The sequence below is a fragment of the Ranitomeya variabilis genome, chromosome 2 (assembly GCF_051348905.1).
Source record: "Ranitomeya variabilis isolate aRanVar5 chromosome 2, aRanVar5.hap1, whole genome shotgun sequence".
NCBI lineage: Eukaryota > Metazoa > Chordata > Amphibia > Anura > Dendrobatidae > Ranitomeya > Ranitomeya variabilis.
This window is the reverse complement of record NC_135233.1, coordinates 426,887,204-426,906,059: the sequence shown is the minus strand read 5'-3', so window position 1 is coordinate 426,906,059 and position 18,856 is coordinate 426,887,204. Positions and strand designations below refer to the sequence as shown.

Below are 18,856 nucleotides of genomic sequence, written 5' to 3'. Positions count from 1 at the left end.
ATCTGGTTACAAGTCGGTCATCATCACTTCGGAGGATACTGATGTCATGGTCCTGTGTCTGGGCATGTGCCACAAAATCCCATCCCACCTGTTCCAGAAATGCGGTACACAGAACCGGACAAGATTCCTGGATATCACCACTCTGAGCCGAACATTGGGAGGCAGCGTATGTGATTCATTGATTGGTATGCATGCATTTACAGGCTGTGACACCGTCAGTGCATTCGCTGGCCGTGGGAAGATGACGACACTCAAGCAGTTGAAGATGAACAAGACATACCAGGATGCCTTTCAGGAAGTTGGTCGTTCATGGGAAGTGTCTACCGAACTTTTTGAGAAGTTACAGGAAATCACCTGCCACATGTACCTGCCAACTACCCAAACAACTGAGGTAAACAGGCTCCGTTATCAGCTGTTCTGTGCCAGACGTGGAGTGGTAGAGTCAAGTCAACTCCCTCCTTGCCAGGACTGCCTTTTCATGCATGCACTGCGTGCAAACTACCAGGCTGCGATCTGGAGGAGAAGTCTGCAGAGCCAGCCATGGGTTGCAAACCCAACAGACTGCGGTTGGATGATAGATAACGACGGAAAGCTTGTTGTCAAGTGGATGCAAGGGGCACCAGCACCAGAAGCTATTATACAGCTACTGTCCTGCAAGTGTGTGCGGTCATGTGAACTTCCTCAGTGTACTTGCCTCAGCAATGGCCTGAAGTGCACAGACATGTGCAGATTACAGACATGCCAGAACAAGGGTACTGAAGACGAGCCAGTAGAACAACAGTCAGATTCAGAGTCCGATGTTGAAGATATTATGGAGTAACATATATATATATATATATATATATATATATATATATATATATATATATATATATATATATATATATATATATGCACATGACATGTTCAGTGTGTATTTACATAACTTGGATTAAATTTTGTTACAAATACTACATCTAGTCACTCCGGGTGGTACCGATATCGTCATATTTGGTTCTTGGCTCATGCTAAAATTCCTGTGGAACACCTAAAGGGTTAACAGTTTTTAAAAATGAGTTTTGAACAGCTTGAGGGGTGTAGTTTGCAAAATGGGGTAATTTATGGGTGGTTTCTGTTATGTAAGCCCCTTAAAGTGACTTCAGAAGTGACTTGGTCCTTTGAAAAGTGGGTTTTGCTGTAAATGTGAAAAATTGCGCATAAAACTATAAGCCCTATTACGTCGTAAAACAATAAGGTTTCATTTTCAAAATGATGCCAATATGAAGTAAACATGTGGGGAGTGTAAATTAATAACTATTATGGGGGGTATCAGTATTTTTGTAAAAAGCAGAGAATTTCAAAGTTAAAAAATTGCCGATTTTTCCAAAATTTCCGAATATTTAGCATTTTTTTATATAGAAAGGTAAAATATATTGACTCCCATTTAGCACTGACGTGAAGTACAATATGTCACGAGAAAACAATCTCAGAATGGCTTGGATAGGTGAAAGCGTTCCAAAGTTATTAGCCCATGAAGTGGCACAGGTCAGATTGGCTTAGGCACTTGGGTACAAATAGGCCTAGGGCTGAAGGGGTTAATAAGCTACGTATATGTAAGGGCTATCATATCAAAAAATAAACTACAGACATGCATCTACCTAAAAATACCAAAGAGAATTAGTCACTCCGCTTGGTACCGATATCGTCAAATTTGGTTCTTGGCTCATGGACTATTTAGGTTGAATTGTGATCCCGCTCTTCCTGAGTCCTGGATCTTTAATCTCTCGACGTTCTCCTATATGTCAGCATCGGCCTTCATCCTGCGCGGTGTTGCGTGCTGGAACGAGCTGCGATCCCACAGATTAAGCTTTGCCTTATTCTTTCTTTTCTTGTTTTGCATGTTCCATCTTCCCTCTAGGGTTACACAGATGAGCCCCTCTCTAAAATCCTGAGCCACGTGGAGGAGGGATCCGTGGTCCAGCTCGACAGGTGGAATTTAGAAGTGGATCGAAACCTTGAAGCCTGCGAAGAGGACCGAGGAGAAGGAGCAACCGATAAAGTGAGTAATGCAGGATAGAGGCCGGGTTACTGAAAGCTAGTCTGTGGGAATCTGTCAGCCCAGCGTATAAGTACAGGCTGTATCCCCTACAAGACCTTATGGAAGTCCTAGAGTTTAACCTTCTGCCTCTTTTCCCGCAGCTGCCTCTAGATGTGTTCAATAATTATTTCAGCCTGGGATTTGACGCTCGGGTCACCTTGGAATTCCACGAGTCCAGAGGTAATTCACCGTTATGTGCATTGTGGGGGAGCGCAGGCTGCATTCGGAGATGTTGCGTACACCGGTGGTCCACAACCTGTTTTACCTTGAGCCACATTTTGCTCTGAGCCGCAATCTGTGTGAAGAAATTTTTTATAAAAAATAACAGATAACTAGTTGTCACTGGTTGTTGAAGGGTTATTCTCGTTATTTTGGGTCAGAGGGTGAGTGTATCTACTATTTTATGTTATGTTCATATTTCGTATAGCCATTGTAAAACTTGGGCCAGTCACATCCACACATGGCGGACGGTCCACATAGCGGATGGTGCAGGAACGGTCTCCTAATGATATGCACTAGTCTGGCCCGTAAATCGGAGCAGACTACAGCGTGCTGACCTTTATTACCCCGCACATGGGCTGACATCTGGCAATACACAGGCTGAAAACAAGTTCCTTTCAGCCTACGCTATAAGATATCCGCATACCACAGTTCCAGCACAGACCATGATTTTTTGGACTGATCCCTGGACTCTCATAGTTGGAGACCTGAAGTCAGTCCTTAAATCGCAGGTTCAGACCCTGATACATAAATGTCTGAATGACACACACACACCGTGATGGACGGAGTTATCGTGGGTCTCCCGAGCCCAGCCTCATAGGGATATACATAGCTCTCAACTATGAAAGACAAGACTGAGGGACACATACTGCGGCGACACTAAGTCAGGACCCTAACTTCACCCTTCTCTATATACACCACACGGGAATATTGCTCCTAGTGAAGCCAGTTAGTATTCCCGCACAGTATGGGGCCATTTTCATGTCTCCACCATGTCCCCACGTACAGTATGATGTCCGCAGAGTTGCACGCACAGCTCTGCTACATCAACACACCTTGAATGTGCCCCCGTCTCTGCTGACAGCCATTGGATCTTTCCACCACTGTTCAGTCTATGCAGAAACTGAAAATGCTGCCAGGACCTTCATGTCACATGGGAACGGAATCCACTGTGAGAAAAGCACAATGCGGATGTTCTGCTTTTGTTTGTTGTTGTTACGTGATAACCAGAGCCGCCAATTTAAATATTTATTTTTTCTGGACGTCTTATCAAAATATTACAGGCAGACAATATTTTTACAGACACATTGGAAAACCATAATAATTATTAATCAATCATTAATCATTCTGATTATCAATGCTCTGTGTCTGCAGCCTATAATTCTGATATGAGGCATCAGCTGCAGTCGAGGTAAAATAATGATAATTTTATAGTAAAAAAAAAAAATAATAATAATAATTTACAGACAGGGCAGAAAAGTGCCTATCCTGGAATTTCTGGATGGTTAGAAACCTTGATTCCAAGCACCAAAAGGCCTGGCAGGCTGCCCAGTCTCTGCATAGACTGAATGGTGGAGTAGGATGTGAGTGGCGTTAACCTTCCCGCGCAGGCAGTGAGTGGCGGTAACCTTCCGTGCAGGCAGTGAGTGGCGTTAACCTCCCCGTGCAGGCAGTGAGTGGCAGTAACCTCCCTGCCCAGGCAGTAAGTGGAAGTAACCTCCCCTCACAGGCAGTAAGTGGAAGTAACCTCCCCTCGCAGGCAGTAAGTGGAAGTAACCTCCCTGCACAGGCAGTAAGTGGAAGTAACCTCCCTGCACAGGCAGTAAGTGGAAGTAACCTCCCTGCACAGGCAGTAAGTGGAAGTAACCTCCCCTCGCAGGCAGTAAGTGGAAGTAACCTCCCTGCACAGGCAGTAAGTGGAAGTAACCTCCCTGCACAGGCAGTAAGTGGAAGTAACCTCCCTGCACAGGCAGTAAGTGGAAGTAACCTCCCTGCACAGGCAGTAAGTGGAAGTAACCTCCCTGCACAGGCAGTAAGTGGAAGTAACCTCCCCTCACAGGCAGTAAGTGGAAGTAACCTCCCTGCACAGGCAGTAAGTGGAAGTAACCTCCCCTCGCAGGCAGTAAGTGGAAGTAACCTCCCTGCACAGGCAGTAAGTGGAAGTAACCTCCCCTCACAGGCAGTAAGTGGAAGTAACCTCCCCTCGCAGGCAGTAAGTGGAAGTAACCTCCCTGCACAGGCAGTAAGTGGAAGTAACCTCCCTGCACAGGCAGTAAGTGGAAGTAACCTCCCTGCACAGGCAGTAAGTGGAAGTAACCTCCCTGCACAGGCAGTAAGTGGAAGTAACCTCCCTGCACAGGCAGTAAGTGGAAGTAACCTCCCTGCACAGGCAGTAAGTGGAAGTAACCTCCCCGCGCAGGCAGTGAGTGGAAGTAAACTCCCTCGTGCATTGTAATGATCTGTGCTTTCCTCTCACTCTGCTGCAATGCTGAGGGGAATCACCAGCAAGAAGGAGGCAGCCTTAACTTCTTCAAGGCTCGTCTTCCTCCTCCTGCACTTCGTCCTGCTCCTGGCTGTCTGCTTTACATCGCAATAACACGCTGATTAAGTAGCTACTGTAGTATGTGACAATAGGGGGCGCCATAACTAGTATGTGACAGTAGGGGGTGCTATAACTAGTATGTGACAGTAGGGGGCGCCATTACTAGCATGTGATTGTAGGGGGCGCCATAACTAGTATGTAACAGTAGGGGCGCCATTACTAGTATATGACAGTAGGGGCACCATTACTAGTATATGACAGTAGGGGCACAATTACTAGTATGTGACAGTAGGGGGCGCCATTACTAGCATGTGATAGTAGGAGCGCAATAACTAGTATGTGACAGTAGGGGCGCCATAACTAGTATGTGACAGTAGGCAGTAGGGGTGCCATAACTAGCATGTGACAGTAGGGGCGCCATAACTAGTATGTGACAGTAGGGGCGCCATAACTAGTATGTGACAGTAGGGGCGCCATAACTAGTATGTGACAGTAGGGGCGCCATTACTAGTATGTGACAGTAGGCAGTAGGGGTGCCATAACTAGCATGTGACAGTAGGGGCGCCATAACTAGTATGTGACAGTAGGGGCGCCATAACTAGTATGTGACAGTAGGGGCGCCATTACTAGTATGTGACAGTAGTGGGTGCCATAACTAGTATGTGACAGTAGGGGTGCCATAACTAGTATGTGACAGTAGGGGCGCCATTACTAGTATGTGACAGTAGTGGGTGCCATAACTAGTATGTGACAGTAGTGGGTGCCATAACTAGTATGTGACAGTAGGGGTGCCATAACTAGTATGTGACCGTAGGGGTGCCATAACTAGTATGTGACCGTAGGGGCACCATAACTAGTATGTGACAGTAGGGGCGCCATAACTAGTATGTGACAGTAGGGGCGCCATTACTAGTATGTGACAGTAGGGGCGCCATAACTAGTATGCGACAGTAGGGGCGCCATAACTAGTATGTGACAGTAGGGGCGCCATTACTAGTATGTGACAGTAGTGGGTGCCATAGCTAGTATGTGACAGTAGGGGCGCCATAACTAGTATGTGACTGTAGGGGCGCCATTACTAGTATGTGACAGTAGGGGCGCCATTACTAGTATGTGACAGTAGGGGCGCCATTACTAGTATGTGACAGTAGTGGGTGCCATAACTAGTATGTGACAGTAGTGGGTGCCATAACTAGTATGTGACAGTAGGGGTGCCATAACTAGTATGTGACCGTAGGGGTGCCATAACTAGTATGTGACCGTAGGGGCACCATAACTAGTATGTGACAGTAGGGGCGCCATAACTAGTATGTGACAGTAGGGGCGCCATTACTAGTATGTGACAGTAGGGGCGCCATAACTAGTATGCGACAGTAGGGGCGCCATAACTAGTATGTGACAGTAGGGGCGCCATTACTAGTATGTGACAGTAGTGGGTGCCATAGCTAGTATGTGACAGTAGGGGCGCCATAACTAGTATGTGACTGTAGGGGCGCCATTACTAGTATGTGACAGTAGGGGCGCCATTACTAGTATGTGACAGTAGTGGGTGCCATAACTAGTATGTGACAGTAGGGGCGCCATAACTAGTATGTGACAGTAGGGGTGCCATAACTAGTATGTGACAGTAGGGGCGCCATTACTAGTATGTGACAGTAGTGGGTGCCATAACTAGTATGTGACAGTAGCGGCGCCATAACTAGTATGTGACAGTAGGGGCGCCATAACTAGTATGTGACAGTAGGGGTGCCATAACTAGTATGTGACAGTAGGGGCGCCATTACTAGTATGTGACAGAAGTGGGTGCTATAACTAGTATGTGACAGTAGGGGTGCCATAACTAGTATGTGACCGTAGGGGTGCCATAACTAGTATGTGACCGTAGGGGCGCCATAACTAGTATGTGACAGTAGGGGCGCCATTACTAGTATGTGACAGTAGGGGCGCCATAACTAGTATGCGACAGTAGGGGCGCCATAACTAGTATGCGACAGTAGGGGCGCCATAACTAGTATGTGACAGTAGGGGCGCCATTACTAGTATGTGACAGTAGGGTCACCATTACTAGTATGTGACTGGAGTACAGGAGTTTTATTTTGTTACTGAATTATTGCAGAAATCTTCCATGTATCACTTTGATGTGACGAGGACCTGTAATGGCCGCACACATTATACATTAACATTAGCTTTCTGCAGAAAAACTGTGACTATTTTTGGTGTTTTTTCTCTCTGCAGAAGCGAACCCCGAGAAGTTTAACAGCCGATTTCGCAATAAGATGTTCTATGCTGGAGTGAGTATCTGTTCACATTGTTTGGTTTTACTCATGTCCTGCAAGTTCTTATCAGCTTTTCCCTCTTTCCACCCAGACCGCATTCTCTGACTTTTTGACCGGCAGCTCCCGAGATTTGGCCAAACACATCCGAGTTGTTGTAAGTAGCCTGATCGTTTCTTGTACTGTGCATTGGCTCATATTAATAGTCATTAAAGGGGAAGCTTCAACAGTGGGAAAAGATGAAACAGTTCTACCAGCAAAAGTGGAAAAAAAAAAGCATCCTGTATTATACTCCAGAGCTGCACTCCCTATTCTGTTGGTGCAGTCACTGTGTAAATACATTACATTACTGATCCTGAGTGACCTCCTGTATTATACTTTAGAGCTGCACTCACTGTTCTGCTGGTGCAGTCACTGTGTACATACATTACATTACTGATCCTGAGTTACATCCTGTATTATACCCCAGAGCTGCACTCCCTATTCTGCTGGTGCAGTCACTGTGTACATACATTACATTACTGATCCTGAGTTACATCCTGTATTATACTCCAGAGCAGCACTCACTATTCTGCTGATGCAGTCACTGTGTACATACATTACATTACTGATCCTGAGTTACCTCCTGTATTATACTCCAGAGCTGCACTCACTATTCTGCTGGTGCAGTCACTGTGTACATACATTACATTACTGATCCTGAGTTACATCCTGTATTATACCCCAGAGCTGCACTCACTATTCTGCTGGTGCAGGCACTGTGTACATACATTACATTACTGATCCTGAGTTACATCCTGTATTATACTCCAGAGCTGCACTCACTATTCTGCTTGTGCAGGCACTGTGTACATACATTACATTACTGATCCTGAGTTACATCCTGTATTATACTCCAGAGCTGCACTCACTATTACTATTCTGCTGGTGTAGTCACTGTGTGCATACATTACTGATCCTGAGTTACATCCTGTATTATACCCCAGAGCTGCACTCACTATTCTGCTGGTGCAGTCACGGTGTACATACATTACATTACTGATCTGGGGTTACCTCCTGTATTATACCCCAGAGCTGCCCTCTCATACATTATTATATATCCTAATTTGCGGTATATTTGCTCTTTGCCAAATTATTACATTTTTATCTTTTTCCATTTTTCGTGACTTGTATTTTTTTTTATATACTTGCAGTGTGACGGCACTGACCTGACTTCTAAAATTCAGGAGCTGAAGTTACAGTGTTTGGTGTTCCTAAACATCCCTCGGTAAGTGGTGATACGTGGCGCCATGTGGCGGCACACGGAGTAACAATGACTGCTGCCTTACAGGGTCCGTGGCTTTGCCATATTCATGTGCCCTTGTGAATAATGACAGTCACACTTACTGGAAGTAGCGCAGTGTAAATCCTTTCGTGGGACTAAATTATTAAAAAAAAGAAATGAAACTTTTGTTAAGTAAAAATCTGCATTTATTGCAAACATTGTGAATAGTGGGGATGGGGATTACATTGATCATTGATGTCTACTATGGACAAAGGGCAAACAAAAGAAGCTGAAACCTTCCCTCCAGGGCAGGCACGCTGTTCCTGTGATGTCAGTGCTGAGTCTTACCGCCAGTGACTGCTGCTGATCAGCAGCCTGTGATTGACTGCAGTGGTCCCATGACACAGCACCATCACATGTTCACTGAGAGACACAAGGCCAGTATTGAAGGAACAGCTCCAGTCCAGGAGTTAAGTATTTACTTTTTTTTTTCATACAGATAAGTGCTCAAAAAGTCCCGTGCACCCCAAAACGGTGGCAAATAATTCCTCTAATTCCTCCTGCAAAATATATGCAAGCCCATTTATAAAGCCATAACAATGTGCAGACTAAACAGAAGCACATTGTTTATTTTAATCTATCTATTTATTTATTTATTTATTTAAAGTTTTTATTTATTTGTTATTGTTCCATAGAAGGAAAACATAAAAAAATGTATTTATTTATTATCGCCATAGTCGTACCGATCTGTAGATTTAATTCCGGAAATCAGTAACATCTTATTATGGCTCTTGGAATATAGTGTCGAAATTAAAAAGCAGAACACAAAGTGTCTGTGTGCGTCTTCAGTTCGGACGTCCCGGGGGTTAGACAGAAGCGGATTTTCTGTGACGTCCTGGGTGGGTTAGACAGAAGCGGATTTTCCGTGACGTCCTGGGGGGATAGACTGAAGCGGATTTTCTGTGACGTCCTGGGTGGGTTAGACAGAAGCGGATTTTCCGTGACGTCCTGGGGGGATAGACTGAAGCGGATTTTCTGTGACGTCCTGGGTGGGTTAGACAGAAGCGGATTTTCCGTGACGTCCTGGGGGGATAGACTGAAGCGGATTTTCTGTGCCGTCCCTCGTTCTTACGTCGTATGGTAATTGCTGCTTTGTACATTTGCGCTCAGTCTGTTGGTTTTGGTGTTTTTTTGCTCCGTCTAGGTACTGTGCTGGCACTATGCCGTGGGGCAACCCTGGTGAGCACCATGACTTTGAACCTCAGAGGCATGATGACGGATGTATTGAAGTGATTGGCTTCACTATGGCATCATTGGTACTGTACATATCCCTGCGACCGTCACCTTGTTATGTTTGTTCCTTCGTGCCTTTTTTGACCTGTAATCTATACTCTCAGCACGTCGTTCAGGTCGCAGCTTGCACGCCTGTAGTGTAATGTAGCGCCCGTGCCTGATATAATGGTGCAGGACCATCCTGCCTGGCTATTACACGTTGTCTCCACAAGGTGGCAGCACAGTCTTACATGGAAACTATTGCATGCCCTTCCTGTGCCCGTCCTCCTGGCTGCAGTGATGGCGGACGTTGCACTGCATGTGTATAGTAGATAATTCTGCCAGTGCATTGTGCTATATAACACTCCTATGTAATCCACATTCTCTAGTAATGCCAGGCATCATTTCAATAATACCCTCTGAATCTATATGCTGCCACCAACAATATAGTCACAGCACTCCTCTATAACTATGCTCTGACATACCCCAGGAGGTTTCATTACTTCCCAGTGTAAGCCATCTTTTCTGGCTTTGCCGTATATCTTGGAGCATGACTACACAGTTGCTTTCTCTGTCTGTACACACACTGTATTCTGTCCTATCTTCGGCCTTTACACTGTGACCTATTCCTTCATTGGCTTTGCTATGCCGCTCACGTCCTTGTGATCCTCTGTGCCGCAGGCTGCTCTCCAGGTTGGAGGACACGGCGAGCGCCTGCACCAGTGTCGGGAGGTCCTGTTACGGACGTACAAGTCGATTCCCATGCAGGTTGACGGTGAACCGTGCAAGTTGGGTCCCTCTGTAGTGAAAATCACTCTGCGCAACCAAGCTAACCTCGTACAGAAAACCAAGCGGCGGACGTCCGTCACTCCGCTGAATGAGTAAGGATTGGTGCATGTTGCATATCTTACATTGGTGCTATGCCCAGACTTTTGGGAATGGCATTATGAGCAGTTTTCCCTATGATGACAGCAGCGGTACTTCTGTAGCAGGTGGAGTGCTGCGGCAGCGAGGTCATCACCCTCATCGTCCTCGCAGATGCTGGTTTTGGCAGCCTGTGATTCGGTATTGCACACATTGACTTTTTCAATGTGCTGCTGAGAAAAACCATGAACCTTAGAGAATCCTTTCCACTTCCTTTTTACACTAGGGGATCGCTCATGATGCCTTATCAGAAGTGCAGTTACTTTCCTTCATGGACGGTCATGTGGTCTTGTAACTTTCGTACTTGTCTTTCAGTCAGCAGACCGTCCCGGACAGATTGCGTCTGCGCGTCAGCCGTATTTCGATGCACGACTACGAGGCTTTGCACTATGACAAGGAGAAGCTGCGGGAAGCCTGTGAGTATTGCATGTACATAACCTGCCATTCTCGTGCTGTAAACCTGACGTTTAAGAGTTGGGGGTTTTATTAACCCTGCTCATTATTAATTTACAGCAGCCATTTACTGTGCAGTTTATATTTATGAGCCGTGAGCGGTCACATAAAACTCTATAGCCGGAGAGCTGTGACCTCATCCCCGCAGTATTCAGTAACAGAAGCAATGAAAAAGTGTGACATAATGTATATGAGACGAAGGTGGAAGGTCCCACAGCTGCTGAGATCACAGAGAAGCCGCAGGTCACAGACGTGATATATCTGTATAATAAATGGCCGATGCACTCGTCAGGTTACATGTGGGATGTGGTGGGCTGGATGAATTGGAGCACAGGCCAGATATCTATAGAAATATGGAGAATTGGGCCAGTCAAGGGTGCATGGCATTATTATTGAAATTAGGGGGGGATAAGTGATTGCCTGTCCTAGTAATCTGGCATCACGGGGCAGGGGTAGTCCATCTTGTAAAGGGTTGTTTCCTGGATTGCTGTTCAGGAGCATATCGCTCTCCTGCCTCCCAAATTGACTATTCGGACCAGGAGCACAGTTCCGGCACCTGTGTGAAAGCTCCATTACAGAGCTCGCAAGCCCCCATGGCAGAGCTTGTAATCACTGTGCTTCTTGTATAGGAGATTGTCAGCCGCTGTTAGATTTCAGAGGTGGCTGGGAATTTATACAGCAAAGAATAAACTATAAAATTAAAAATATCTGTCTTCTTGGGAACGGGGAGAATTTTTAATGACCGGTAAATTGCAAAGTTGCTTAATGTTACAGTCACTTTTCAATTTTAGCCATTTAAGATGATGAAGAGCAACAACTTTAAGGCCTATAAGATTGTTGTGTAATATACCTGTGATTTATTGCACCAGGATCATCTTCTAATCATGCCTCCAATATGCTACATGGAGATTGTGTGTTGACCTCTTATTTTCCGTGCTTTCCCCCTTCTTTATGCCCCCTTTGTCCTCATCATGGACCCCCACCATCACTCCCTGTCCCCTATTTATTCCACCCGCCCCTTCCTTTTCTTCCTCTGTATAATTCTCTCTTTTTGGTGATTGCAGCTCTCCCACTGGGAGTTATTGTGGTCCCTGGAGACAGTGATCTTGAGACGTGTCGTGTACACATACAGCAGCTCCAGGAGGTAAGAACACGCTGTACACACACTAATCAGCCATGCATTTACTGTACGCTCTGGAGTAGGCATTGATGGGTATATATGAGCACCGCTATGTTGGCATCAAGGCTTTTGGCTTAGAGACCTAAGAAATTTTAACTATGTATTGGCCGGATCTAGAGTTTGCAAAAGGCGCTTGTGTGGGCGTCTAATCGGCTCCAACAGGTCAGACAAGTGCCGCTTATACCTCGCACTGAATCCCCCCTCAAATTATTGCACCATGACACTGATCCCTATTGGATTCTCATCTCACCGTGAGGCTGAGAAGGGGTCGCTGGGGTCCATATATACCAGGCTTCCTGTAAAGTAGGAGGCTTCTGCTGGAAAGCAAACTAAAATGCCTAGAAATTGCACTTATTGTGCAGCCGATGCCAGGGCCCCTCCATGCCCAGTAATTTCACAGCAGTGGTTGCAGATTGCGATGGCTGCACATCGGAGCACATAGACACAAACACTACAAGTACTACAACCACTTCTCAACTGCCTGCACCAACTACCCCCATGCACTACTACCTCCCTCATGTATTACCAATGACACCCACTGCCGATACTGCTGCTGCTTACGTTTCCTATTACTCCACCAGTCAGGGGTAATGCCTGGCTCCCTGCAGTGTTCCCCAGCAAAATAGTCTTATCAGGACCTTGGACCATCATCTGATCTCCACAGGGGCCACATTTGTCAGCGGCGTGTGCACAGTTGCATTGCGCGGTGTCTCTGCAGGAGAGAACATAGTGTCCGGGCATGTTCCGCAGCAGCTGTAAAGCCTCTGACCTCTGCTTACATCATTAGACTGCAGCTTCTTTCTGTCCTGCTGTGACACAACTCCCATCATCCCCTGACTGGCTGGTCGTAGTTGTGCTGTCAGTCTTTGGATTTTCCGCTGTGTTCCCGGACACCACACTTGCTTTTGCAGGATGACGTATGCCCCGTAAGCTCTATGTCACCCCCTGCAGGGAGCCGCCGCAGGTTCCTGCTTCCCGAGTTGCGCACATGTCGCTCCGGAACACGTTGACATCATGGAAATACTTTGTATTGCGCGTTATTCCAGACTGAGCTGTTTTATGTGGCAGAATCCCAAAACCGCCACTTTATTTCTGCCATCAATCCCCCCTCTCCCTCCTGAGCGCTGAGGTCATCTCAAAACGGATTTAGATTTATTTGATTTGGCGCCTAATCCCGAGCGCTCGACGGGGAACCGGCTGCAGCGACACCTTCTCCTTCACATCCACGGAAATATGCCCTATAGAAACCATCGCTCTTCTAAGGAAACACTTTTTCCTTTTTTTTCCTGAAAAGCAGATTTTTTTTTTTTTTAAAAGACTTTGACGAACTTTTAAGCGTTGTCTTTCAGACTATTAGACTTCCCATAACCCCCTCTGTGTTCCCCCAAAAGTCTGATTATTTGCTTTATGACATGAAGTTACTGGTTTACCTATAGCCCCAGAGCTGCTACCATATGCACCGACACTATGCGCCCACCGTGCCCCGAAATATGTGAATTCAGCTCTGCTACATCTGTAGTCGATCATCCAAAAGCAGACGTTAAGATTGCTGCAGGTTGTCCTGTCCGGACTCTGAGGGTTAAGGCGACATCACTTTCTGTTCCCAGGACTTTCCCGAGTACCCCACAATCTTGCAGCGTCTCGACCTGAAGGTGTGTGGAGCTGTGCGCCATGTCGTGCATTGTGTACACGTGTCGTGTGTGTCGTGTGTGATATGTGACTAGACGTGGCTAGTGCTGTCTGCATGCTTTTATTCCACCCCCTAGTACTTGGACTTTCCTTATTGTTAGAGGATACGATCATTTACTTAGATATAAAACAGTTACATCTTACATCAGACCTTCAAAGAAAGTCTATTGTAAAGCCCAGAGCTGCATTCATAATTCTGCTTGGTGGATGGATTAGAAGGCTAGAAATGGCGGTCTGCTTTTATTTTATATGGCGCCACTCTTGGGCTAGGTTTTGCACGGTATTGCAGCCAACCCTGCTCACTTGCAATACCAGACCTTACACAACTGCAGGACTTCTATATGGATTGGTGGATGTCCAAGACTCAGTCCTCCCCTAATCGGCTGCTTGTAGCGTCCCGATGTACATATTATGCAGAACAGGAACAGCGCAGCTCAGTGCACCGTGTAGTGGCCGCTCTCCTATTGAAGAGAATGGGATCTGAGCTGCAGTACTGAGAACAGCCACTACTCGGTGTGGCGCTGTGCTGTTCCAGCATTACACCCGGTTACTTGCCGCTGCTGATAACTGATCAGTTGGACTGTCAGCTGCCGGATCCCCACCGATCTGATATAATCAGTCCTAAGTATAATTCCTGGATGGTCTCTATACAAGATGCTTCCGCTGATATTGCAGCTGTCCGTTTTCGTGCAGTCTGTGTCCTGTCTGTCCGATTCCCAGTCTATGGTCATCATACCAATCAGCCTTTCATGTTGGCATCTTCTCGGGACCCCCTTATATACGGGTGACCGTCCTATAGAGAAAGCTACCGGGGCTGCGCTCTTATGACACACTTGTTTTTGATTCTTCAGGAGGATGGAACGAGCCGACCTCAGACCGTGTCCTCGCAGAAACTCTCACCCAAATGGTGCTTCTTGGATTGTGAGTGCCTCGTATATCCGTGCATTATCACACACACAGACACATCCCCTAAGGACTCCTCTGGGGTCACTTTGTTGCCTGTATATTTGGCTAAAATCAGTTTTTTCAATTGGGATTTATTCATTTGTTAATTTAGAACGGAGATTAGATGATCGTTCAGGAGCCATCGTAGGCCGCTGTGTCTGGCGGATCCGGCTAGGATTGTCACTATGTTTTATGGTACATACAGGCTAAACGGAGCAGCATTTTTGTAAAAAAAAATCTATATATATATATATATATATATATATATATATATATATATATATATATATATATATATATATATATATATATATATATATATATATATATATACATACACGGTGTTCCAAATTATTATGCACAAAGAGTTTAGGAGTGATAAGGTTAGAATTTTTTTTGTTTATCATTTAAACTCATTGCTGGTGATGTGTGTCAGGGCTCTTTATATCACTGAAAGCAATTGCAGATACCTGTGCAAATTAGTTTGGCAGGTGTGTGCAAATAAAGGCAAGACGACTTAAGAAGGCTGTTCCACATTATTAAGCAGCCTACATTTTTTGCCAAAATGGGAAAGAAAAAGGATGTGTCGGCTGCTGAGAAGCAACAAATTGTGGAGTATTTTGGTCAAGGCATGACTACAATCAACATTGCCAAGACACTTCATCATGATCATCGCACAATCAAGAAGTATGTAGCTGATTCCCAGCACACACGTGTGCGTGCTGATAAGGAAAAATTGAGGACTCTTTCCAACAGGCAATTGCGTAAGGTTAAAAGAGCAGCTGCAAAAATGCCTTGTCATAGCAGCAGACAAGTTTTTGAAGCTGCTGGTGCCTCCAACGTCCCCAGAACCACAAGATGCAGGGTCCTTCAGAGGTTTGCAGCTGTGCGTAAGCCGTCCTGTCGACCACCTCTATCCACTGCACACAAGCAGAAACGGCTCCAGTGGGCCAAACAATACATGAAGACTGACTTCCAAACTGTTTTGTTCACCGATGAGTGCCGTGCAACGCTCGATGGTCCAGATGGATGGAGTGGAGGATGGCTGGTTGATGGACACCCCATGAAAAACGGCTAAGGCGCCAACAAGGAGGAGGTGGAGTAATGTTTTGGGCTGGAATCATGGGGAGAGAGATTGTCGGCCCCTTTATGATCCCTGAAGGGGTAAAGATGAACTCCATAATCTATGTGGAGTTTCTAAAACAACAATTCCTGCCATGGTTCAAGAGGAAGAACCGTGCTTTCCGCAGCAAGATCATTTTCATGCATGATAATGCACCGTCTCATGCTGCAAAAAACACATCTGCATCTCTGGCTGCTATGGGCATAAAAGAGGACAAACTTATGGTGTGGCCACCATCTTCCCCTGACCTCAACCCTATTGAGAACCTCTGGAGCATCATCAAAAGGAGTGTCTATGATGGCGGGAGGCAGTTCACATCTAAGCAACAGCTCTGGGAGGGTATTCTGTCCACATGCAAAACAATTGAAGCAGAAACCATCCAAAAACTGACAAATTCAATGGACGAGAGAGTTCAGAAGCTTCTTTCAAACAAGGGGTCCTATGTGCAAATGTAACATCACCTAGAATAAAGTTTTCACTTGAAAACTGTGTGATTTCATTTTGTGATAAGCTGATAATGCTTATAACTTCACAATTGACCATTTTTTTGTTCAAAGTAAAAAAAAGGTTGAAAACTCTGCTGTGCATAATAATTTGGAACATGCATATATTGTTTATTTTTTTTTTAAAAGATACTGTTTTCATAGGCAGTTTGTTCCAAAACATTGCAATTATACTAGAATAGTAGATGACTGGAAAATTACAATGACTGCAATTCAGATAGGTACTTTAGAGAAAATATGAGGAAATATTATTTGCATAATAATTTAGAACACAGTGTACATACATACATACATACATATTTATTTATTTTTTGCCAAAAATACATGCAAAATCATTTTCAAAAATGTTGCCCTAAGGGGAGCATGACTTTTACCTTTAATATAGGTTGTAAATCGGGATCAGTATATTTCAGAGCTGTATTCACAATTCTGCGAGCGACTCAGATGAAAGTTCCCAGGATTCCCTCCCGACTCGGTATGTGCACAGATCTTGCACTGGTGATTTGCATTATGGGGAATGTCGTCTTTATATCTGGCGCCCTCCTGTAATTTAAAGGTGGCCATACACACGAGAGCCATCAGACAAACGCTGAGTCTTCAGGGGGTGGAAAGGGGAGAAAGCTGCTGTCAGACTCCAGTGATGGCTGAGAGAAAGGATAGACCGCCGGATCCTTCTCACCACAACATCCTCTTTGAGGGCGAGCTGGTGGCCGCCTACCTCAGATGATTGGCTGACCACTCTGAAATTGATGAGATCCTCCACCTTTCATCTAATGTATATGGATCTATGGGATCAGCTGCAATAAGCTGTTAGCAATGTGTCCGAAGGCAAACTTGCTGACTGATTCCCATGGGCTGCAAACCGAATCGTGAATGCAGCTCTGGAGAAACTGCATGCTTTAATTCTTCATAGACAAGTAATGCAGGGTGGCCCATTTTATGCAGATTACATGTCGTAGTTTATCTACACATAGAGATGCATTTTCATGTGTTTTGTGCCTTTTTAATACTATAAAGCAATCGTGTGTCTGCCCCTTCCTCCCGCCAGCCACCACCGCTGATCGCTTCTATAGGATCGACCGCGCACAGGTAACGTGGAGATGTCGTGTCTGTGATTTCTGAGAAGCAGGGGTTGTCAGCCTATCATTATGTAGGACTCCCGGACGGCGATATCTCCAGACGTAGTTTTCGCTGCTCAGCCATGGAGGATGCACATATAGATCCACATGACAGATGTCGGTTTCCTAAGGCTTCAGGACTATTCTTTTTTTTTTTTTTTCTTCAAGAAAAAGACATGATGTTTTTTTTTTTTCACATTTTTTGTTACGGTGGATCAGCCCCGTCACTGGGAAAAGTTCATTTGGCAGATGTTGCTTCTGATTTATTCAGCGGCTATATCACTTTTCTCAGTGAGGGGCCTGATACACCGCACCTAGGAAGGTGTCCGTGTTTTTGTGCTTCTCCCACGTGTTTGTGTCTTTATAGGAACACTTGAACTATGTGCTGGAGATCTGCCAGGACGAGCTCTATGTCCTGGACCCGGAGCTGATCATTACACAGTCCGTGGGCACTTCCCCCGCAATGCCTGACTCCAAGGACCACTCTGCAAACTCAACTAGTCAACATTTCCAGTTTCCACTACAACCACCATCCTCTCCACTGGACTCCCCCGCTGTTTCTCATGATCAGCAAGGATCTGCTTGTCTGGGCAGGGCGAGTAGCAATGGCTCCTTGACCAAAATAGAAGTGTCATCTGGACATAGGTATGTTGTGGCTCGATGGCACTGACTACACAAAACATGTCAAGTGGCATCTTATAATTTTATTGGGTTTGTCACTGACCCGCCATCTACCTGCAGACATATACCTAACCTTCACATGCCTCTCGGCCAGGTCTTATCATGAATATCTGCATCCCCTCCGCCTGCTCCTTGGCCTTATGTACATCTCTGCCCCAATCATAAAACCTAAATCCTAGTAAAAGTCAATAATAAACCAAGTTTTATAGGATTGTGTTCAGTGCAGCAGACAGAGCTTCTAATACTATGAAAAGGCAGATTTTTTTTTTTTGTTTTACCAGCCAAGGACTGGGACAAAGAATAAGATGAGTGCCCAGTGCATTCTTCAGTGCTCCATTCTGAAACTAATATACGGTATTTATTTCCACAAAAATGAGATATGGCAAAGCAAAGAGATGTGCAGGACCGTGGTACATCAGTCACGTTGATGGTTGATGGCCCAGAGCCCTGCGAACCCCCTGCTAGCTGGCGCATACCCACCACCTTCTCTAATTATCAGGCCCGGTGTGACTTCTTTTTTGCACTGCGATGCCCACATTATATCAGCGCAGATAGGACGAGGTTCACAGAGGAGGTTAGTACATTTGGGATACATCACCCTCTAAGGTTTTGGGGGTTTTAAGGCTGCCTGGCTGACAACTTTAATGTCAGAAATAAAGGTTATCAGTAGCGCTCCAAGAACCCAATAAATAATTGTTAATTTTGTCTTTTTTTTAGTACTTATATCTGTCTCCATCCACAGGATAGGTGATAAATGTGTGATTGTTGGGGGTCCAACTACTGGGACCCCCATGTATCATAAAAAAAAAACA

The 18,856-nt window shown here is 45.4% G+C and overlaps 1 protein-coding gene across 10 annotated transcripts in view; it reads left to right on the top strand.

Moving 5' to 3' along the window:
- DGKZ (diacylglycerol kinase zeta) overlaps positions 1 to 18,856 on the top strand; it is a 173,074-nt gene that overhangs the window by 135,618 nt on the left and 18,600 nt on the right. For 7 of the 10 annotated variants that reach the window (XM_077286906.1, XM_077286903.1, XM_077286901.1 and 4 more), the window contains 13 exons: positions 1,898 to 2,038; positions 2,179 to 2,257; positions 6,855 to 6,910; positions 6,987 to 7,049; positions 8,086 to 8,159; positions 9,361 to 9,472; positions 10,110 to 10,309; positions 10,668 to 10,768; positions 11,870 to 11,949; positions 13,593 to 13,637; positions 14,526 to 14,595; positions 17,294 to 17,334; positions 17,731 to 18,008. In XM_077286906.1, the coding sequence (XP_077143021.1) occupies positions 1,898 to 2,038; positions 2,179 to 2,257; positions 6,855 to 6,910; positions 6,987 to 7,049; positions 8,086 to 8,159; positions 9,361 to 9,472; positions 10,110 to 10,309; positions 10,668 to 10,768; positions 11,870 to 11,949; positions 13,593 to 13,637; positions 14,526 to 14,595; positions 17,294 to 17,334; positions 17,731 to 18,008 (1,340 nt within the window). The remainder of the gene's footprint in view (positions 1 to 1,897; positions 2,039 to 2,178; positions 2,258 to 6,854; positions 6,911 to 6,986; positions 7,050 to 8,085; positions 8,160 to 9,360; positions 9,473 to 10,109; positions 10,310 to 10,667; positions 10,769 to 11,869; positions 11,950 to 13,592; positions 13,638 to 14,525; positions 14,596 to 17,293; positions 17,335 to 17,730; positions 18,009 to 18,856) is intronic. The other 3 variants (XM_077286902.1, XM_077286898.1, XM_077286899.1) reach the window with 1 other exon arrangement.